The 23672-nt window shown below is 37.1% G+C and overlaps 1 protein-coding gene and 1 pseudogene across 9 annotated transcripts in view; both read right to left on the bottom strand.

Moving 5' to 3' along the window:
- Window positions 1-23672, bottom strand: part of LOC115856293 (solute carrier family 25 member 16) — a 91259-nt gene that overhangs the window by 53500 nt on the left and 14087 nt on the right. For 6 of the 9 annotated variants that reach the window (XM_060285877.1, XM_060285879.1, XM_060285878.1 and 3 more), the window contains 4 exons: window positions 16848-16969; window positions 16534-16600; window positions 12135-12297; window positions 7624-7692 (listed from right to left, as the gene is read on the bottom strand). In XM_060285877.1, coding sequence (XP_060141860.1) covers window positions 7624-7692; window positions 12135-12297; window positions 16534-16600; window positions 16848-16969 — 421 coding nt within the window. Of the gene's footprint in view, window positions 1-4558; window positions 6275-7623; window positions 7693-12134; window positions 12298-16533; window positions 16601-16847; window positions 16970-23672 lie in introns of those variants that run through there. The other 3 variants (XM_030862413.3, XM_070043814.1, XM_070043812.1) reach the window with 3 other exon arrangements.
- LOC115856299 (large ribosomal subunit protein eL31 pseudogene) lies at window positions 18839-19707 on the bottom strand (annotated as a pseudogene).

The raw sequence follows: 23672 nt of genomic DNA, 5'->3' as shown, positions 1-23672 counted from the left end.
TGTTCGCCCCTCCCCGTTCCCCCAACCATGTGCATATCCAGTTTTTCCAGTAGCACCTGTACAAAAGACTACCCTTCCCCCATGGTATTGCTTTGGCACCTTGTTAAAAAAAATCAAATGACTACATAAGTACAGGTCCATTTCGGCTCTCTATTCTGTTTTTTTGTTGTTGTTTTTTTCGTTTTTTTTTTTTTTTTTGCGGTACGCGGCCCTCTCACTGTTGTGGCCTCTCCCGCTGCGGAGCACAGGCTCCGAACGCGCAGGCTCAGCGGCCATGGCTCACGGGCCCAGCCGCTCCGCGGCATGTGGGATCTTCCCGGACCGGTGCACGAACCCGTGTCCCCTGCATCGGCAGGTGGACTCTCAACAACTGAGCCACCAGGGAAGCCCCTATTCTGTTCTTTTGATGTTTGTGACTCCTTATGCCAGTATCACATTGTCATGATTACTACAGCTTTATAGTAAGTCATACAGACAGATGCTATATGTCTTTGTTCTTTTTAAAGATTGCTTTGGGTATTCTAGGTCCTTCACATTTCTATATAAATTTTAGAATCAGGTTGTGAATTTCTACAAAGAGCCTGTTGAAATTATGATTGAGATTACATTAGACCTAAAAATCAATTTGAGAAGTACTGATTTCTTTAAAATAGAGAGACTTCTAATATATTAACCTGGTTTATCTCTCCATTTATATAGATTTTCTTTAATGTCTCTCAGCAACATTTTGTAATTGTCAGTGTAAAGCTATTGCATATATTTTGTTAAATTTAAGTATATATATATTTTTTATAAGTTTTTTAAAATTTTATTTATTTACTTTTTTTTTGGCTGTGTTGGGTCTTCGTTGCGGTGCACGGGCTTCTCATCGTGGTGGCTTCTCTTGTTGCGGAGCACAGGCTCTAGGCACGCGGGCTTCAGTAGTTGTGGCTCACAGGCTCTAGAGCACAGGCTCAGTAGTTGTGGCAGACAGGCTTAGCTGCTCCGCGGCATGTGGGATCTTTCCGGACTAGGGCTCGAACCTGTGTCCCCTGCATTGGCAGGCGGATTCTTAACCACTGCAGCACCAGGGAAGCCCTAAGTATATTTTTTGATGCTATTTTAAATGAAATTGTTTTTTTAATTGCTTCCTGCTAGTATATAAAAATACAATCCTTAAAGTTTACCTTAGGACTTTCCTGGTGGTCCAGTGGTTAAGATTACACGCTTCCAATGCAGGGGGCACAGGTTTGATCCCTAGTCAGGGAACTAAGATCCCACATGGCGCATGGTGCGGCCAAAAAAATAAGATAGATAAAATTTACCTTATATCCTGAGACTTTGCCAGTAGTTGTTTTGTAGATTCATTAAGACTTTCTATGTAAATAATCATGTCATCTACAAATAGAGGCAGTTTTACTTCTTCCCCTCTGATCTTTATGCTTTTTATTTCACTTTCTTAAGTTCACTGGTTAAATAGAAGTTCTGACACTGGGCATCCTTGCCTTCTACTGATCTCAGGGGGAAAGCATTCAATATTTCACTATTAAATATGATGCTTAGTTGTAGGTTTTTCATGAATATTTCCTATGGTTATCTAATCTATGTAAAAAACAAACCTCCAAAACTTAGTGTCTTTAAACAACAATCTTTTTTTAAATTAATTAATTCATTTTTGTGGCATGTGGGATCTTAGTTCCCGAACCAGTGATCAAACCTGCGCCCCCTGCAGTGGAAGCAAGGAACCCTAACCACTGGACCGCCAGGGAAGTCCCCAACAATCATTTTTTTAGCTTATGAATTTTCATTTTGGGCAGGGCTCTGTGAGGAAAGCTTTTCTCTGTCCATGAAGCATCAGCTAGAAGCTGGAGGATCCACTTTGAAGATGGCTTACTCAAATGGCTGGCAAGTTGAGGCTGGCTGACAGTTTCTCTACAGGGGCTGCCTGGCTTCCTCACAGCATGTCGTGAGGATTCCAAGAGCAAGCATTCCAAAAGACCAGATGGAAGCTGTTTCAGCTTTATGACGTAACTTCAGAAGTAACACAGCATCACTTCCACTGTAGACACAAGCCCACTCAACCAGATGTAAGGGGAGGGAATGGTCTCTACCTCTTGATGGGATGAGTGTCAATGACACGAGAAGAACATGTGAGATGAGATGTACGGTTGGAAAATTAATCTGATAAAATGCTCTATCAGATAGAGGAAGGTCTACCCTAATGTGATTTTTATAATGTATCAATTTTGAATTTTGCCAAGTGCTTTTTCTGCACTTTTGAAGTGCAGAAATTGAAGAATCATGTGTTTTTCTCCTTTATTCTGTGATTACAGGAAATTACACTATCGACTTAAGACAGTGAAACAACTTGGCACTCCTAGGATAAACCCAATTTCGTCACGATACAATAAACTTTTTATGTATTGCTGGATTTGATTTGCTAATATGCTGTTAAAGATTTTTCCATCTTTGTTCCTGAAGGATACTGGTTGGTAATTTTATTTTTCTGTAACAACTTGGTCAGGTTTGGGCATCAAGGTTATAGTGGCATCATAAAAGTGCTGTCTTCTAATTTCTGAAAGTTTGTATAAAATTATTTCTTTCTTAGATGTCCAACAGAATTCACAATCTGAGCCTGGAGTTTTCTTTGTGGAAGGATTTTTGATAAATTCAGTTTCTTTAATTGGTTACGCAGATTTTGTTTCACCTACATCAGTTTTGGTTGTGATTTTCAAAGCCTCTGTCCATTTCATCTAAGTCATCAAATTCCTTAGCAAAGAGTTATTTAGAAATCCCGTATTATCTTTTTAACATCCATAGGATCCATAGTAATGTCATCTTTTTCATTATTTTCTTTTTGGCCACGCCACATGGCTTGTGGGATCTTAGTTCCCCAGCCAGGGCTTGAACCCGGGCCTTCGGCAATGAAAGCGTGGAGTCCTAACCACTGGACCACCAGGGAATTCCCCATTCTTGATATTGGTAATTTATATTCCTTTTTAGTTATCAGTCTAGCTAAGGGGCTTACCAATTTTGTTGATCTCTTCAAAAAACCAATTTTGGGGTTTGTTATTTTCTCTATTATCTGTTTTTAATTTTGTTGATTTCTGTTGTTTTTTATTTTGTTGTTTTGTTTGTTTGTTTGTTTTGGCTGTGCCAGCATGTGGGATCTTAATTCCCCACCCGGGGATCGAACCCACACCCCCTGCATTGGAAGCACAGAGTCAACCACTGGACCACCAGGGAATTCCCTGATTTCTATTTTAAGTGCATATAATTGTTGATAAGGCAGTAATCTTTGTACAAATATAATCAGGCAATTTTATTCCCCTACTGAAAACCTTCAAGGCTTCCCATTGCATTTAGAATAAAAGACAAAATCATTACTACATCCTATAGAGCCCTAAATACATTGATCTGCCCTTTGTCTACTTCTCCAACCTATTTATTGCTACTCCCTCACTCAGGGAGCTTCATTCACACAGGGCTTAGATCCACCACTTATTGTGTGAACCTGGGCAAGTTACTTGATATCCCTGGGTCTCAATTATCCCAACTGTAAAAAAGGAATATTTAATAGTGCCTATCTTATAGTACTGTTATAGAGTTAAGGCATCAAATGTGCTTAAAATAAGGAATGGAACATAGTAAATACTCAGGAAATATACATGACTTATTATTTGTCATTGATTTCTAGTTTGTAACAATGTCTAATATTCAAAGAATTGATGTAAGTGTTTAAGTATACAGTTGCTATACAAGTATGTCAGATATCATTGGCCCAACTCTGCAAGGCAACGTATACTCACATAATATAGGTATTATTATTTGCCATTCATCCTGGCTCAAATTAGCAACAAGACATTTCTATGAAGAAAAAACAAATAACTTTCTTTCTAAATTGCTCTTTCCGTAAACTATTTGTGCCTCGTTTCTCTCTACTAGAACATTTTCTCCAAAAACAGGAACCAAACCTTCCTTCTGCCCATCAGTAAACATCACTGAGCAACTATTAATGATGCCATACCCTGTGCTCCTTAAAGGGGATGAAGGTATGACTCTGCCCATGAAGGAACCAATGGGAGGACACATAAACATGCAGTAACCAAAAAGTATGGTACATACCCTGTTAGAGAAATACCCAGTGATAGATGCTATTGGGAATCCAAATCAGACTGCAAGTACAGTTAACAGACCTCTCAAGGTATGCCCCCATAATGCTGATATAATCCGTGGCACACAATGGGTGCTGCAAAAATGGATGTTGAGTAATCTGGAGGAAAATGTTGTAAGATATTATTATATATACCCACTAAGCTTTTCATCTCCATACAGACCACCATTAAGAGCTAGGAATGGTACCTCACTCATCAGTCCCTAAACAAAATCACTGCCCCATTCTATAGATCAGAGGGCTGTACCCAATAAAAGGCAAGGAAAGTATTACAATGGAGATCAAAACAGAAACAGTCAATATTCAAATTGAAGATAATCTGTCAAGATTCACTTTGCGTTATCAATCTGAAATAAATCAGATAAAAATACAGTCATTATTTTAAGTATTCTTCCATTATGTTTAATATTTGTGCTTCAATAATGTAAATAGTTAAAAGAGAGGAATAACTGTTGAAATATGAAAATTTATTTTTAATAACCTATGTATTCTGTAACAGACATAGAATGCAAATTTTTATTTAAAAAAATATTTGCAGTCCTCTTTTATTGTTAACATAACTGAGATACTTATTTTATAAATTTAAATTATCTTGAGATTTGATAGCAGTATTTAGCTACAGTGTAGCCGAGAAATGAAAATATACAAAATAGTTTTAGGAACACATGTATTTTTACCTGTGGGTACACTTATAAATCATACAAAGATACACATTTATTTTAAAATAAAGACTTTGAAAATGAAACCAGTTCATAAAATTTTTACCAAGTTATGACAAGAAATCTTTCATGCAAAAAAAAAAAAAATTGAAGCAGAAATAACACTTTCAATTTAGTTTTCTAATGTCTTAAAAATCACATCAATTCTACAAATTGCTGTTTCTGAGGACAGAACTATAACTGTTCCCCTCCCATTTTTGTCATGCTTATAATAAAACATAAAAACTACTCTAAACATAATAACTGGAATTCTTACATTTTAAACCATTTTAATATAAATGATAGCAATTCAGATCATGTTTTACATTTCTACTTAAGTTTATATTGCACTAAAATTATTTTACGTGGAAGAACTAGTTGCTGTGTCATAACATAATACTTGGAAACATTCTTTGACATTCACACCTATATTAATGGATATTTCACAGTCCACTTAAATAAATTTTCTAGTATACATCAAATCATCTAACAAATCTATAATGCTAACTTGTTTTGAGAGCAAAGATATTCAGTATTTACTATTACTGCCTTTGGGAAATACACTGACTTATAAAAACACATTTAAATCACTCAGAAACTGGGAATAACATTTGAGCAATACCTGAAAATTCTTGACTTACTGATGAGTCTCTACATGGTTACTTTTTGAATACAACATTTATCAAAAAATGAAGAGAAAAAGCGTTTGTCCTTTTATCCAGTGGAGCAGAATTATGAGAAGAGAAATATTAAGAATAATACTTCAATACTGGCTTCTAACCTATGTTTTATATAACTTAAAAGTTCAGCTCTCATCATTCTGCTGCAATATAACCAAGACTGTTAATAATAACAATAACAGCAACCAACATTAGAGTCTTTGAAAATCATGATTACAATTAAAAGCTTGGAATAGCATGATAAAACTAATGGCAACCTTTTGAATCCCATTTTAAGTTAGTTCTATCCAAATAATACTTTAAAATGGTTTCAAATAACCTTACTGATTAGCCAGCATCAGCTTAGGATTTTTTTGCAATGTTCTAAGATATAACTTTTGGCATAAAAGTATAGTAAGCACTTTTGATTTGTGATGAATAGAAAAATCAAGTACTAAAATACCAGTGGTTCCTGTGACAGGGTAAATATCCCCCTTCAAGTAATGTTCTCCCCAAATTAAATTAACATTTTATTTTTCCCTCTGAGAGTTTATTAAGGAAAAGAAATAACGATATTTTTTAATTGAGGTGAAAAAACTGCTTCATAAGTTCATATGTTGTAAAAGCCACTGCCTGAGAAGGAACGCAGCGAATGTAATTAAGAGATAAACCACGATATAATCCTTTTCGAATTCCATGGTGTCCATAGACATACTTCATAGTCTCCCGCATGGTACTGAAAGAGAATGGTTAAATGATGACACCTTTATGCCCAGTCATGAAGAGACAATTTCAGGATCCATAATAGCATTTTTAAAAGAAGCTAAAAATGCCATCTTGAGTAGCTTTTGGAAGGCAAGTGTTAAAACGAAGCCGGCGCACTGCAACAAAGAGTAGCCCCTGCTCGCCACAACTAGAGAAAGCCCGTGCACAGTGACAAAGAGCCAACGCAGCCAAAAATAAATTAATTAATTAATTTTTTTTAAAAAACCAAGCTAAAAATTCATAATAAAAGAGCAATTCATTCCAAACAAGTACAAGCATTATGCATAGAATTCCGTGGCTCATTAATACAATATATTTTGTTTGCATTATGTCTGTGACATTTACTAGCAACACTATTTCATAATAATATTTGAAATATTGATGTAGTCTTTTTAAAGGATATATGAGCAGTTGCCCTTTAAACTCTCAAGTTTCTGCTCAAGTTCTATGCTACTAAAGCTTGAAGGACTATCTTCCAGATTTCATCAATAAAGACTTTCTTGTTTCAGTGTTCTTTCCTTTCAAACCAACATTTTGGGCTTTGTCTTTCTCTTTCAATATGCAATGTAGACTGAAATATTCAAAAAATCTTTTGGGTGAATGAAGGCAATTCATGGTCCTGAATAAACATTCTGCTCTTCCCCTGAGGAACAACACATCACCAATCAAACAGAATGATTCGAAATCTCTACAGATTATAGAAAACTCTAGAGCTGTGTGCTATGCAATAGTGGTAGCCACTAGCCACATGTGGCTACTGAGTACATGAAATGTGGCAAGTCCTAAATTGAGATGTGCTGTGAGTGTAAAATACACCCTGGATTTCAAACACTTAGTGTTTTTTTTTAAAAGGATGTAAAATACTGAAATGTTGAAGTGATAAATTTTAAATATATTCGTTTAAATAAAATACTTTAAAACAATTTCATGTTTCTTTTTATACTTTTTTTTAACCTAACCTAATGTGGTTAGGTTACCAGAAAATTTTAAATTACATATGTGGCTCACATCATATTTCTATTTAACAGAGCTGCTCTAAAATTAAATTTGTTTTTGTTTTTTTTTTTTGGCTGCAAGGCTTGTGGGATCTTAGTTCCCTGATCAGGGACCGAACCCTGGCCCCCACAGTGAAAGCACCGAGTCCTAACCACTGGACCACCAGGGAATTACCTAAAATGAACATTTTAACAGGAGGATTAGGACCTGATTAAATTCAGTTTACCAAAGAATATTATGGGATATAAAATGAAAGCTCTAGACTACTAGTGAGATCACAGTCCTATCTCCCTACTTACTATACACATTACATTTCCTAAAGAAACTGAACAATGACAAATGAAGAACTTACAGGCACTTTTCAAATTCTGGAAGAACAGTTCCTAACTGCATTCGCCGACGTGTTACATCAAATGGGTAGCTAAAAGAAGAAAAAGAAGGACTTAAAAATGATTTTTAGTTTTCTACTCAGCAATTATTGAATACAAAGCCCTATGTATGCTAGGAAATAATGTGTTCCTATTTTCTTACTGTTTTGTCTAATCTGGGAGTCAGGATATAGGCATATGAATAAAATCAAATAACAATACAGAGGTCTCCTTGCCTTTGCCTAAGTGGTTCCCTTGGGTTAAATGATTCTTCTTTCATCACCCATTATCAAGTTCTATTTATTCCCCCAAACCAAATTAAATGCCGCTTCCTGAGGAAATAGACTGGGTGCTTTCCATTGTTGTAACCCTAAGACAGGGTTTCTTAACTTTGGCACTATTGCCATTTTGGGTTGGAAAATTCTTAGTTGTGGGAGTTGCCCTGGGCATTGTAGGGTGTTTAGGTAAATCCCTGGCTTCTACCCACTAGATGCCAGTAGCACAACCCCAGTTGTAACAACGAAAAATGTCTCCAGACATTAATAAATGTCCACTAGAGACGAAACCACCCCAGTTAAGAACCACTACCCTAAGAGTATTCAGCAAGTGCCCCTGTATACAGTAGGCCAACAAAAAATTCTCCTTAAGGGCTAAAATTAACAATACAGGTAATTGCTTATAGAGGATAGAGAAAATTCTATGTGAAAAGATTGCCTGATTCTGCAACTATGTATGGTGATGAATGTTAACCAGACTTAATATCAAATCATTATGTTATATACCAGAAACTAATATAATATTGTATATTAATTATACCTCAATTTAAAAAAAATTTTAAAGATTGCCTAAAATGAAATATACAAAAGTAATCTCTTAGGAGTGGGACCCTAGGTGATTTTTTTTTTAAATTACTTTTTTGGGGCTAATGTTGACTGCTTATGTTAGGTCCTGTGCTAAGCAATTTATGTACATTATCTCATTCCATCTTTACAACTGTGTTAAGTAGGTACTGTTATCTCAATATTAAGATAAGAAAATTGAGTCTTAGGGCTTCCCTGGTGGCGCAGTGGTTGAGAATCTGCCTGCCAAGGGACACGGGTTCGAGCCCTGGTCTGGGAAGATCCCACATGCCGCGGAGCAACTGGGCCTGTGAGCCACAACTACTGAGACTGCGCATCTGGAGCCTGTGCTCCGCAACAAGAGAGGCCGAGATAGTGAGAGGCCCGCGCACCGCGATGAAGAGTGGCCCCCGCTCGGCGCAACTAGAGAAAGCCCTCGCATAGAAACGAAGACCCAACACAGACAAAAATAAATAAATAAATAAATTTATTTAAAAAAAAGAAAATTGAGTCTTAGAGACATTTGCCATGTCATAAAGCTGCTTTCTACTTCCCTATTCAAAGCTCTCGTTCATACACACACATATATATATACACACACATATGTATATATACATACATACATACATACATATAATATATACGTAAGTGATATATGACAAAAATAATTATATACTTTTATATACATTTAAATTTACTATGAAATAATTGTAATAAAAAAACCACCCATGTACCAACCAAACAGCTTAAGAAATAACATTACTAACAGATGAAGAGCTCTATGCATCTAAGCAGCATCTCCATGAATTATCTTTTTTTTTTTTGGCCCTGCTTCACGGCTTGCAGGATCTTATCTCCCCAACCAGGGATCCAACACATGCCCCCTGCAGTGAAAGTGCGGGGTCCTAACCACTGGATCACCAGGGAATTCCCCTCCATGAATTATCTTTTTTAAAATTTTTAAAATATTTATTTATTTTTGGCTGTGTTGGGTCTTCGTTGCTGCACGCAGGTTTTCTCTGTTGCGGCGAGTGGGGGCTACTCTTCGTTGTGGTATGCGTGCTTCTCATTGTGGTGGCTTCTCTTGTTGTGGAGCATGGGCTCTAGGCGTGCGGGCTTCAGTGATTGTGGCACATGGGCTCAGTAGTTGTGGCACACAGGCTTAGTTGCTCTGCAGTATGTGGGATCTTTCTGGACCAGGGCTCGAACCCGTGTCCCCTGCCTTGGCAGGCGGATTCTTAACCACTGCGCCACCAGTTAAGTCCTGAATTATCTTTTAATGGGAGGTGGAGATAGGAAAAAACTTTATGGGGAATAAAGGGACCAAAACCTCAACCTGAAGGATTCAGTTTCCAAGCAGGAAAAGATGTGTCCGGGTAGAAGGAATTGATTAATAAAGAGAAAGTAAGAAGACAAAGTACAAGGATCAGAACTAGGGAAATAACAATGGGAAAGAAAGAAAATAACATTCTAGGTAATGTTTTTAAGCAAAAAAATGACAAAAATACTTGGATATGTACAATGTGAAAAATGATCTCAAGGTATTATCAGGACTAGAAGATTAATGGTGATCGATAACAAATAGGAAAGTTGGGGGCCGAGGACAGACATGAAAAAAAAGACAAGAAAGCAGTATATGAATTACAGAGCTTGAACTGAGGACAGAAGTCCAGGTATAAACATCCAAGAGCTTGCTAGAGAAGTAATGAGTCAGCAATGAAGATTTAAATAGAATTAGTTATCTGTACAGAGGTGACCATTGAAACAATAAAGATAGATGAGCTATTCTGGATGTTTACGGGAAGAGCAGAGGACCAAAGTCTGGCTAGGCCTTAAAAAATCAGCACAGATAGGTAGGAGGAGGAAGACATGAATCAGCAAGGTACCTGAAAAGGGAAAGTTGCCGCAACTAAGAGTTCGCATGTCACAACTAAAGATCCAGTGCAGCCAAATAAATAAATAAATAAATAAATAAATAATTTTTAAAAAAAGAGTCAGTGGGTGTAGAATATAGCTTATGAAGTAAGTGGAAAAGAGAAGACAGATTTTAAAGATCTAAACTGGAAGTAAATAATAAAGAAAAGGGGCAGTAAAACCAAGAAGAGAATCAGAATAGCTAGAGGTGATCATGTCTCCGCAAATGAACAAGGTTCCGCAGCCATGTTTCTAAAAGTAAACTACACACCTTTTTTTTTTTTTTAATATTTAGTTATTTATTTGGCTGTGTCAGGTCTTAGTTGTGGCATGCGGGATCACTCTTGCCACGTGCGGGATCTTTTAGATGTGGCCTTCGGGATCTTTAGTTGCGGCATGTGAACTCTTAGTTGCGGCATGTGGGATCTAGTTCCCTGACCAGGGATTGAACCCGGGCCCCCTGAATTGGGAGCGCGGAGTCTTAGGCACTGGACCGCCAGGGAAGTCCCTACACCTTTTTTCCTTTACTTTCAGTCTAGTACGATCTGCTCCCACACACAAGCATACTGAATCTGCCTTCACAAAAGTAACCTTCATTGTGAAATCCGATGAATACCTTACTTTTCAGTACTTATCTTACTTTGAGTTTTCTTTTTCCATTGGATACTCTTCTTTGAGCCTTTGTGACACTACGATTTCCTGTTGTCTTCCTGTTTTTCAGGATACTCCTCAGTCACAGAGAGCTTCCCTTCTTCCTGTTCCTGAAAAGTTCCTGCTTCTTAGTATTCCAGCTCTTTTTTAATCTCATCTATCCAATCTCTCTTGGTCTACAGAAATTCTCTACAGCCAACTTTCCAATTACACTTTCCACCTAATTTATCTATGTCCCTAATACACTTATATTAATATAAAACTCCCTTGTATTGCTACTGTCTTAATAAGAGTATAGGCTTCTTGGGACTTCCCTGGTGGCACAGTGATTGAGAATCCTCCTGCCAATGCAGGGACACGGGTTCAAACCATGGGAAGATCCCACATGCCGCAGAGCAACTAAGCCCGTGAGCCACAACTACTGAAGCCTGCGAGTCTAGTGCCTGTGCTCCGCAACAAGAGAAGCCACCACAATGAGAAGCCCCCGCACTGCAACAAAGAGTAGCCCCGACTCGCTGCAACTAGAGAAAGCCTGCATGCAGCAACAAAGACCCAAGGCAGCCAAAAAAAAAAAAAAAAAAGAAAAGAGTACAGGCTTCTTGAGGCAATACTTTTGTTTTTCCTTCAGTGAAACTCCCAATGCCTAGCATACTGACTGGCACAAAGTAGGCCTTCAAGATTTAGTGCAAGAGAAGTTGTACCTACACACATACACACACACACACACACACACACACACACACACACACACACACAATAAATGGCTCAAATTTCAGAAAACTCATACAGGCAATTCATGAGGAAATATGGATGAAAACTATAGTGTTTCTTTCTAGCTTTCTTTTTCCTTTCTTTTAAAATCCACAGAAATTGAGTAGGTTCAAACTAATTTGGTCAATTTGGCACGAAGTTATTTATAATATGCTTAAAGTGCAGGCACACTGGAAAAAATGTATTAAATTAATATTTATATTTTGCAAGGGATCCTGTGTCTTAATAATCTATTAGAAAAAATAAGACAACTAACCAATGCTAAAAATCAGTATTGGATAAATGTAATTTAACTTAATTAAGTTGATGAACAAACTTACGATATTGTCTGTGCTATTGCTCCAGCAACACCACCACAAAGTAAGTTTATGTGAGTTTTCAAAACTAAGACATTAGGATTGTCTGATGAAGGTCTGCCAAGAAGGGTAGGAGCATGGGAAAGCCCAACACTCTTTAAGGTACCAAAAGTAAAAAACGAAACACCTGAAAAACAAAATATAAATTCACCACAATGCTTAACAGAGATGTGAGCTGTGAGAAGACACCATTCTTACATAATAACCAATTAACTCAATTGGTTATTATCAACCAATTAACTCAAGGGACTAACTATGCATTTCCTGATTTCCAATGTTTGGCTTAATCTAAGACAAAAAGATTTAATTAATGTTTACAAATAACCTAAAGATAACAAAATTACCACCTATAAAAAATTATACGTTGGTTTTTCACACACTAACATAATGTTCAGTTCACTGAATAAAGGTAGTAGTTGAGTATAATGCCACCTTATACATGAATAGAATTGAACAGTTTTCCAAGGTTTTACATAAGTAAAAGTTAAATTAATGATTAGTAACCTTACGTAAACATGACATATTTACAATAACAATGATGGTGATAATGTAAGGTAGAGGCAAGAAATTCAAAAGTGATAAAGCATTGTTATTTCAATTCAATGTCTAATGTTGTCTTCCAGGAAAAGTTATGACAATGAGAGACTCACCAGACACATGGAATCTAATGAATATTGAATTAAGTTATTGATAATGTGCAGTTGGTGCTGGCTGAATATTTACACGATTTTATAATAAAAGGATTAAAGTCATACATTAAAAAAATTAGCAGAACTCAAGTATACCTATCAACTAAATATTACTCAAGATATCTTGATATTTACTGAATTTTAAAAACATACTGTAAAAGATACTTTATTCTTAAGAACAAATAAGCACTAACAAAAATTCAGTCTAGGATAACACCTCAATATATGCATTTATTCTTTGTATAAAATTCTTACGATCTTATAGTATTTTATAATGATGCTATACAACTTTAGAATATTCATATACTTTTTTTTTAAAGAAGTGGTTTTTATTTTTTAATTTTAATTTTATTTATTTTTGGTTGCATTGGGTTTTCGTTGCTGCACGTGGGCCTTCTCTAGATGCAGCGAGTGGGGGCTACTCTTTGTTGCGGTGCACAGGCTTCTCATTGCAGTGGCTTCTCCTGTTGCAGAGCACGGGCTCTAGGCACGCGGGCCCCCAGCAGTTGTGGCACATGGGCTAAGTAGTTGCGGCTCGTGGGCTCTAGAGCACAGGCTCAGTAGTTGTGGTGCATGGGCTTAGCTGCTCTGCAGCGTGTGAGATCCTCCCAGAGCAGGGCTCAAACCCATGTCCCTTGCATTCGCAGGCGGATTCCCAACCACTGCGCCACTAGGGAAGTCCCCATACACTTTTATATATGGGAAATCTATTCTATAGACTTAAATACAGAAATTTTAACCACAGGAAAAGCTCACAACAAGGAAATTCATAGCAAATTAAACACAAGTAGAAAAAAAATAGAAATGCCTTAATTATGCAGAATGGTATTCACTGAAATATGACACAATTAATAAAAATGTGAATACTATTCAGAAATATGAAAAACATTTGGGAAATGGGAAAAAATTAAGAAACAAAATTATATACATACTATAACTATGTAAAAAATGTATTTCAAAAACAAAACTGAAAACAAACAAAAAAAATTAGAAAGAGAAAAAAATATAGTAAAAAAACTAAAGAGTTCTGATTCCAGCATAATGGCAGTCTAGGTATTCTGAGGGACTTTGTCATTGCAGAACAACTATATCCATTGCTGGGCTTACAAAAAGGAAGAGAAGGTTTCCAAGAATCCCTAGCAGCACCACCTTCCAAAAATATGATATGGGGCCCACTTGGGAATTGTGGCCCATGAGAGAGTTGGAGTGACTCTACATTTTGATGGCAATAGCAGCCAAGCCATTGAGACAGATCCTGCCACTGGGCTACAGAAGATGGAATTACTGGGTCAGAAACTCAGAGGTTAAGATCAAGTAATGGACTCATAATTAAAGACCGCTCAAAAGAAGCCACAAGAAATAAAACAAACAACAAACTAACTAACTAAAGACCATCAAGCATAGGAGGAAGCAAATAAACTTATATATTTATAAAATATTGGGGGGGGGGCTAAGGATTCAGAAAAATAAGCAAACAAGATAAGAAAGGAATAAAAAGAAACGTATAAAGAAAAACAGGGCTTCCCTGGTGGTGCAGTGGTTAAGAATCCGCCTGCCAATGCAGGGGACACGGGTTCGAGCCCTGGTCCTGGAAAATCTCACATGCTGCGGAGCAGCTAAGCCCGTGCGCCACAACTACTGAGCCTGCACTCTTGAGCCCATGAACCACAACTACTGAGCGTGCATGCCACAACTACTGAAGCCTGTGTGCCTAGAGCCCGAGCTCCGCAACAACAGAAGCCACCACAATGAGAAACCCGCACACCACAAGGAAGAGTAGCCCCCGCTTGCCGCAACTAGAGAAAGCCTGTGTGCAGCAACGAAGGCCCAATGCAGCCAAAAATAAATAAATAAAACAAATAAATTTATTAAAAAGAATAAAAAAAAGAAAAACAAGTGGAAATCAATAGCAAGGTAAAGAAACAAGTCCAAATATATCAATAACCATTAAGTATACTGTCAATTAAAAGATTTTACTGACCAGATTAAAGAAATACCCAGCTATATATATATAATGATTACAAAATAAATATCTAAAACAAAAACATGACAAAGTAGAAAATGAAAGGATGAAAAAAGATATCCCAGGCAAATATTAACTTGGATCTGGGCAAAAAAAATTATAAATGGGGGGAATTTGAAAAATGACAATATACTAGATGATATTAAGAAAGTTTCATAATGGTAAGACAAATACCATAAGATATCACTTATATGTGGAATCTAAAATATGACACAAATGAACCTATCTATGAAACAGAAACAGAATCATGAACATAGAGAACAGACTGGTGGTTGCCAAGGAAGAGGGGGCTGGGGGAGGGATGGAATGGGAGGTTGGGGTGAGCAAATGTAAGCTTTTATATAGAGAATGGATAAACAACAAGGTCCTACTGTCTAGCACAGAGAACTGTATTCAGTATCCTATGATAAACCACAATGGAAAAGAATATATATATGAAAAAAAAGAATGTTGGGTTTCCCTAGTGGCACAGTGGTTAAGGGTCCGCTTGCCAATGCAGGGGACACAGGTTCGAGCTCTGGTCTGGGAAGATCCCACATGCTGCGGAGCAACTAAGCCCATATGCCACAACTACTGAGCCTGCGCTCTAGAGCCCACGAGCCTCAACTACTGAAGCCCACGTGCCACAACTACTGAAGCCCACGCGCCTAGATCCCGTGCTCTGTAACAAGAGAAGCCATCGCAATGAGAAGCCCACACACCGCAACGAAGAGTAGCCCCTGCTCACTGCAACTAGAGAAAGCCCGCACGTAGCAATGAAGACCCAACGCAGCCAAAAATAAATAAATAAATTTATAAAATCAGTAACGAGCCAAAATGCCAAGTATCATCACTTTTATTGACTACTGCACTGTAGGTCCTTAGCTGCTACAGTAAGATAAGATAAACATAAATAGACAAAGAAATAAGGATTTGAACAGAAGTAAGAAAAATGATGTTATTTGCACAGGATGTGATAGTCCACACAGAAAATCCAAAGCATTTACAAGTAGCATGGTAGCTGGCTATCATATCAACAAGTAGAATAATGGCTAGCTATAAAATCATATAAAAATTAAATTAAGCAATAAACTGAAAATGTAATTTTCTAAAAGACACAACAAAACTTATAAGATGTCTATGAATATATCTAACAAAAACGTCCAAGATCTGTATGCAATTTCATTCAGAATTCCAGCAAGGATTTTTGTGCAACATCAAAAAATGATTCTAAAATGCACATGGGGGCTTCCCTGGTGGCGCAGTGGTTGAGAGTCCGCCTGCCGATGCAGGGGACACGGGCTCGTGCCCCGGTCTGGGAAGATCCCACATGCCGCGGAGCGGCTGGGCCCGTGAGCCATGGCCGCTGAGCCTGCACGTCCGGAGCCTGTGCTCCACAACGGAAGAGGCCACAACAGTGAGAGGCCCGCGTACCGCAAAAAAAAAAAAAAAAAAAAAAGAAAAACGACTTACTATAAAACTGCATTCTATTATTGTTTTAAGAAGTAGCACTACAGATCACTGGGGAAAGGAGAAATTAATCAGTGACTATCCTTAGGGAGGAAAAAAAGTAATTCTGGACAGATTAGGGGCTTAAATATAACATGCTAAACTTTAAAATTATTCCTACAAGAAAATGAAAAACGAAGATTTTGCCAAATTTAAAACATACCTGCATATGGAGCCATTCCTAATATAGTAGGCATCAAGCCTCTGTAAAATCCAAGGAAACCACCTTCCTTTTGAGTGAAGAAAAATTAGAAGTGAAATTACACTGGGCTTATTATGATAAATGCAAAAGAACAAAAGCATACATTATATAGGAAAAATTATTCTGGACCCACACTGAAACACATGTGTTTTCACAATTATGATTAGTATCAGTAATTATAAGTAAAACAATAACTATTCAAAACAATGACATTCAAAACATTTGCCTAAATATAAAAGGACATGTTATAGACAAGATAAGTAAAAATGAAATACCTTTGCATAAATTGTTTTGAATGCATGAATAATTCCCGTATAAGTATGTTCCCCTTTCACCTGGAATGCTAGGCGTACTCTAACCATATCAAGAGGGTAAGTACAGATAACTGCTGTCATACCTGAAAAGAAAGCAGAAACTTAAATGTATAAGAATCATATATTATGTGTGTATATATATATATATATATGTACCATTACTATCATTAGTAATGCTCTCAAATTATATAGTAATGACGAAAACCCAATGAAATCAAAGTAATATTACTGACAGAATTATATCATAATATTATCAGCTGAAAAACTTGTAAGTAAAAGGGTCAGTTTGTAAAATCTTTTCAAGTTCTTCCCATTGTGAAGTTATAATGTTAGCACCAAAATAGTACAGTATTAGTGGATCATGTTAGTATTTTTTAAATTCTATTACTTGTCTATTCACAGGTAAGACATCAGAAAAGAAAAACTGACTATCTCCAAAGCACTAGGCAGGATATTTGACTTTTTCCTTATTTTCTCTAATCCTAAAATGGAGAGATGCTTAACCTACCTAAGGAATTCTTTTAAAAATAAAATAAAGGCATTTTTTAAAAAAATTCAAAGCATGGTCACTATTTTCTTTTTAAAATTTAGGTAAGGGTAATTCCCTGGTGGTCCAGTGGTTAGGACTCCATGCTCTCACTGTCAAGGGCCTGGGTTCAATCCCTGGTCAGGGAACAAAGATCCTGCCAGCAGAGCAGCTAGACCAAAATAAAAAAACAAAATATACAGGAATTCGATAAATAAATAAATAAAATTTACATAAATTTGTTACTGACTAAACATAATAAAAATATAAATGTCCAAGGTCATAGGTCATAGAAACAATTTATTTTAGGAATAAAATCTCCTGATAAACAAATTTAGTATTAAGTTCTAGATTTTCATCAATATATGATTTCAAATTCCATAAAATATCCAGATGAATTTTTTTAAATATGTATTTATTTATTTGCTTATTTGTTTACTTATTTATTTATTTATGGCTGCGTTGGGTATTCCTTGCTGCGCGGGGCTTTCTCCAGTTGCGGTGAGCGGGGGCTACTCTTCGTGGCGGTGCACGGGCTTCTCATTGCGCTGGCTTCTTCTTTTTTTTTTTTTTTTGCAGTACGCGGGCCTCTCACTGTCGTAGTCTCTCCCGTTGCGGATCACAGGCTCCGGACGCGCAGGCTCAGCGGCCATGGCTCATGGGCCTAGCCGCTCCGCAGCATGTGGGATCTTCCCAGACCGGGGCACGAACCCGTATACCCTGCGTCGGCAGGCGGATTCTCAACCATTGCGCCACAGGGAAGTCCCCCAGCTGAATTTTTATTTGCATCTTTTTTACTGAGGTATAGTTATGTATCAGTTATTTTTAAAATTAAAAATAATCTTCTATTTTTGTAAAGTACCAAAGAAATATATGCTCAAGGTAAAAAAATTAGAAAATAATTTTTAAATATACATATTCATCCTCCAGAAATAACCACCTAAATATATAATATTACAAACCTTTTATACAGGGGCATTTACACACATCTAAACACATACACACATTTAAAACATGACAATGGGTTTCGCTGGTGGCACTGTGGTTAAGAATCCACCTGCCAACGCAGGGGACACGGGTTTGAGCCCTGGTCCGGTAAGATCCCACATGCTGCAGAGCAACTATGCCCGTGCGCGACAACTGCTGAGCCTGCGCTCTTGAGCCCGTGAACCGCAACTGCTGAGCCTGTGTGCCACAACTACTGAAGTCCACATGCCTAGAGTCCATGCTCTGCCAACAACAGAAGCCACCATAAAGAGAAGCCTGCACACCACAATGAAGAGTAGCACCCGCTCGCCGCAACCAGAGAAAAGCCCGCGTGCAGCAACGAAGACACAACGCAGCCAAAAATAAAATAAAATAAATTTATTTTAAAAAAGTACAAGATAATGGTGTAATTCTATTTTGTAGTAAATTTTTCCTACTTCACATTATATTGTGAACATCTTTCCACATGAGAAAAACATTACCTGGATGTACTATAATTTATTTAAACAATCCTCTTAGACATTTAGGTTGTCTCCAATATTTGCTACATGACACTGTAATAGTAAACAGTGCTTTGATGAATGTCCTTATAACTAAATATTTCATTATGGATTAAATTCCTAAAATAAAATTATTAGGACAATGCATAAGGCTTTTAACAGAAACTGCCTTCCAGAATGATTGTGCTGATTTATAATGTCATCCGTTAGAATATAAGTCCTATTTCTCTAACTTATCAGAAGTATTAGATAATTATTAGACAAGCAGAATATTCAATTATTAGATAATTTTTCCAACATTGGATGGGCAAAAAAACACTCTGTTATTTTGGTTTGTTTCTCATATGACATTCTTTTTCTTTTTTGGGGGGGGTGCAGGCAGTTTTATAACTTTCTTTGACAATCAGTGGTCAGTTCCCTTCCACATCACCTGTGTAGATTTCTGAGAGTGGTGACAGATTTTTGAAAGTGGTTACCTCCTTGGTACATAGGTAACCAACATATAGAGCTTGTTTGGTGAATCTTCATCATCATTATGTTTTCTGGACAACTGCACACAGATATGGTAGGGGATATTCCTCCTATCTTTGGCCCAGACAGCTTTGTTAAGCATAGTGTCAATGAGCACATCGGGAGTTCCCATCTCCTTGCTGGCCAATTTCTGGATCTCTTTGAGTACCTGAGGGGCACACACTTGAAGTCCACTCCAGGGATGTGCTTGTGAATGTTAGTGGTGTACTCCCCGGTCACGACCTGGTTGGTGAGCAGATCGACGCTTCGTCTCACCACCCTTCTTTGCAGGAACCATCCTGCCAGGCCCAGGTTGGAAAGGAAGAGCTTGAGGTATTGTCAAGACTTTCTTTTTCTCTGTAGGCTTTTAACATGATAATTTCATCTTTTTATTAGTCTTACCAAATGAAAATATAATTTTTTTGCCACAACTTTGGCCTACAATAGCATACTAGGCATAAAAGTGGCAATTTAAGTGATTTCTGTATTCTTAACCTAATTTAACTTTTTAGTTTTAATTTTTTTGGCATTTTATTATTATTACTATCATTATTATTATTATTATTTTGGCTGTACCACATGGCTTGCGGGATCTTAGTTCCCTCTCCAGGGATCGAACCTGTGCCCCCTGCAGTGGAAGCACTGAGTCCTAACCACTGGACTGCCAAGGAAGTCCCAGTGTTAAATTTTTAATATTTGTTTAATATTATTTAAATAGACCTGAGATACCTTACCCCACTTACTTAGCAAATGCTGCTGTAACTTGCATCCATTTTTTTTAGCCCAAACTTAAATCTATACTAATTTTCAGAGCTTCTGCCACTCTCCCAAAAATCTAAATCAGTTCGCCACTCCTTATACATGGATTAGAAAACAATGTTCTTTATGTTATTATCTAGGTATCTCTCATGGCATCTCTACCTGGGTGATTATAACATTATCTCTGAGCTAAAAATCTACACAGCTAATATACTGTTAATACTTTAATGCAAACAAATGCAACCCTTCATTCTCTTTTCCCCGCTTAGTTCTCTCTTGAGAATGACCTCAATTACTTTAGACAATGAGCCGAAAGTCAGTTTGAATATGTTTAATTTTAAAAGCAAGGAATACTTTGTATCAAGATTAGCCTAATGGTACTCCGAACAGGTTAGACTCATAGAAGAAAGGCTGATTTATGATTCACTTATCTGTGATTTAGCTGTAAATGATATTTTAAACCTTCCTTTTTTTAGTTTGCACATAACAATAAAGACTGTCTACTATGTGCCAAGCACACCATACCAGGCACTTTACAAATACCACCTCTAATCCTCAAATACCAAGTACCACCAACAATCCTACAAGGTAGAAAATTGAGGCTCAAAGTAGTTAAGTGAGTTGACCAAATTCACAGTTTCTGTATCACAGAGTAGAATTTGAGACTAAATTTTCTGACTCATATCACAACATATATTGCCTTCCCTGTAATTTTCTTTTCTCAAACATTTAGTTAGTATTTTCTAAACTTAAATTTTTAGTTCAGAAATTCCATCAGTTCAGTGATTAGAAATGTCAGTCCCTCATTTCAGCCAATTTGATTTTGAGCTGTACATCTGAGCCATTTGTTTTCAAGCTATTCATTTTCAAACTTGTTTTTTATTTAACTTGTTTTTTATCTATTGGTATTCAAACCAGCCATGTCTGGCAGCCAAGGCAGTGACTCTTCTAAATGGCCTCTTTGAAGCTGAATCTAAACTAATACAGTACAAATGTGATGTTCCTAAGACAAGGTTTGGCAATAATATCACATTTAAGTCACAGCAAATACCTTATTATCCAGATATTTATAAAACTACATATTTCGCAGCTTGGTTTAATTTTTTGCAGCTTGTGCTAAATATTTTGCAAGGGAAAATTTTACAAAATAAAATGAGGAGAGATTATCTATAAACTAGTTCCATGTTTATTGAAAATGGTTCATATTAAGGAGTTTAACAAATATAGGAAAGAATCAAAAGGCTGACCATTTTAAGGCTTGATCATCCTGACACAATTTGAACATCAGATTTTGCTAGGATTTGCCCAGATCATCACTATTCATTTTTTTTTTTTTATGCTTCTGTACATTTTTACAACTCCCATATTTTTTTTCTACTCCCTATCTGGATCACTTTCGTCTTGCCTCTCCTATTTGTTCTCCCCACTCCATTTATTTCTTCTTTCCTTCTCACATGCTCCAAGCCTTCTCATTGTCTTCTTACTGGTTTCAAGTGGCTTAACATGAAATAACTGAATTAACAAAGTGATCAAAACAGTAAATTGGTAGAAAATGGAAATGGAAAATGGAAATTTCTGGACATCCAGAAATTTCTAAAGGTAAAGGAGGCATTAGTTTAAAAGCTGTAAGACCATGAGTCAGGCTGAGGAACTGGCATAACCTAATTGTACATCAGAGAATGGTAAAAATAATGCCAATGATTACTATAATGCTAAACTGATGATCTAGTTTTACAATTTTTCGGCCAGTTTACTTCACTATGTTTTTATATGGTATATTTCTTTTGAATTTGAGCAATCAAATCTTCCTAAAGAAAAACAAAACCTTTTAACCAGGATGTTTAAAACTTTCAAAGTTTGGGCTTCCCTGGTGGTGCAGTGGTTGAGAGTCCGCCTGCCGATGCAGGAGACGCGGGTTCGTGCCCCGGTCTGGGAGGATCCCACATGCCACGGAGCGGCTGGGCCCGTGAGCCATGGCCGCTGGGCCTGCACATCCGGAGCCTGTGCTCCGCAACGGGAGAGCCCACGACAGGGAGAGGCCCGCGTACCGCAAAAAAAAAAAAAAAAAAAAAAACAGCTTACAAAGTTTTTTGTTGTTGCTGTTGTTCACTATTTCTAAAAACAACTCAGTGATTTAAATGTAATTTTAAAATTTAGATTTAGCAAGAAGATTTTTAATAATTTTGTACTCCGATAAATCTTGAAAACTCTTTAAGATTTTAAATGTTTTCTTTTAAAAAAAAGATTTTAAATGTTTATTTATCCTTGGAATAAGTGGGATGTGAGAACTATTCTTCTGATAGTCATATTTTACCCTTCACTCTAAGTATAAAATTATGAAGCCCTCTACAGGCTGGATTTAGACTTTCAAAAGCTGTAAAAGTCTAAAAGCCCTAAATACAGAAAAGATTATGACATCTTATATTGTTCAAACGAGAAACAATAATGCACTGTAAAGTAAGTTTGAGCATATCCAACTAAGTTCTTTTTTTTAAACATTTATTTATTTATTTATTTGGCTGCGCTGGGTCTTAGTTGCAGCACGTGGGATCTTTTAGTTGCGGCATGAGGGTTCTTTAGTTGCAGCATGTGGGATCTAGTTCTCTGACCAGGAATCAAACCTGGGCCCCCTGCATTGGGAGTGCAGAGTCTTAGCCACTGGACCACCAGGAAAGTCCCTCCAACTAAGTTCTGATTCACTTCATGATGACTATGTCAATGCTTTTTTTTTTTTTATGTCAATGCTTTTTAAAAATACCACACCATTAAGTTCCTTTTTCTCCACACTCTCTCCAGAATTTATTATTTATAGACTTTTTGATAATAGCCATTCTGACTGGTGTGAGGTGATACCTCATTGTGGTTTTGATTTGCGCTTCTCTAATAATTAGCGATGTTCAGCATCTTTTCATTTGCCTGTTGGCCATCTGGATGTCTTCTTTGGAGAAATGTCTATTTAGGTCTTCTGCCCATTTTTTGACTGGGCCGTTCATTTTCTGAGGAATAAGGAATTCAAGTGGCTGGCTCAAGAAATGTAACAAGCCGCTGGCATGGAAAGTTTAATAACATTCCCCCATACTTATGGAGGACCTCAGATCTTTCAGAATGTTTTCACAGAATTCTTTACTCTGACCCTTAGAACAACTAAGAAAGAAAGGGAGTTGAACAATCATAAGTTCTACTTTAACAAATGGATAAATGAATTATGGCAGGCTCAGATGACCTGCCCATAGTCAAAGGACATGTATGTAATGGAGGCCAGCCACGATCCCAGGCAGTAAGTGTTCTGTCCATCTGACCTCCCAGCCTTACGCCAAGCACTAAACTAGAGCAGACCAGAAATGGCCACAAGCAGAACTCAGCTCGTTGCTTCTGGTTTCTGACAACTTCCTTCTTTTTCCTCTTCTCTATCCTGTCACTCTTAGTTTCATAGGAACTGGCAGATCAAGATTTATTTCAAACAAGTGAAACATACAGAAAGAAAGGAGAAGGCCTTCCTTAAAT

This window comes from Globicephala melas, chromosome 16 (genome assembly GCF_963455315.2).
Source record: "Globicephala melas chromosome 16, mGloMel1.2, whole genome shotgun sequence".
NCBI classification, from domain to species: Eukaryota; Metazoa; Chordata; class Mammalia; order Artiodactyla; family Delphinidae; genus Globicephala; species Globicephala melas.
Note: the sequence above shows the minus strand (reverse complement) of the source record. Positions and strands in the feature narration are given on the sequence as shown.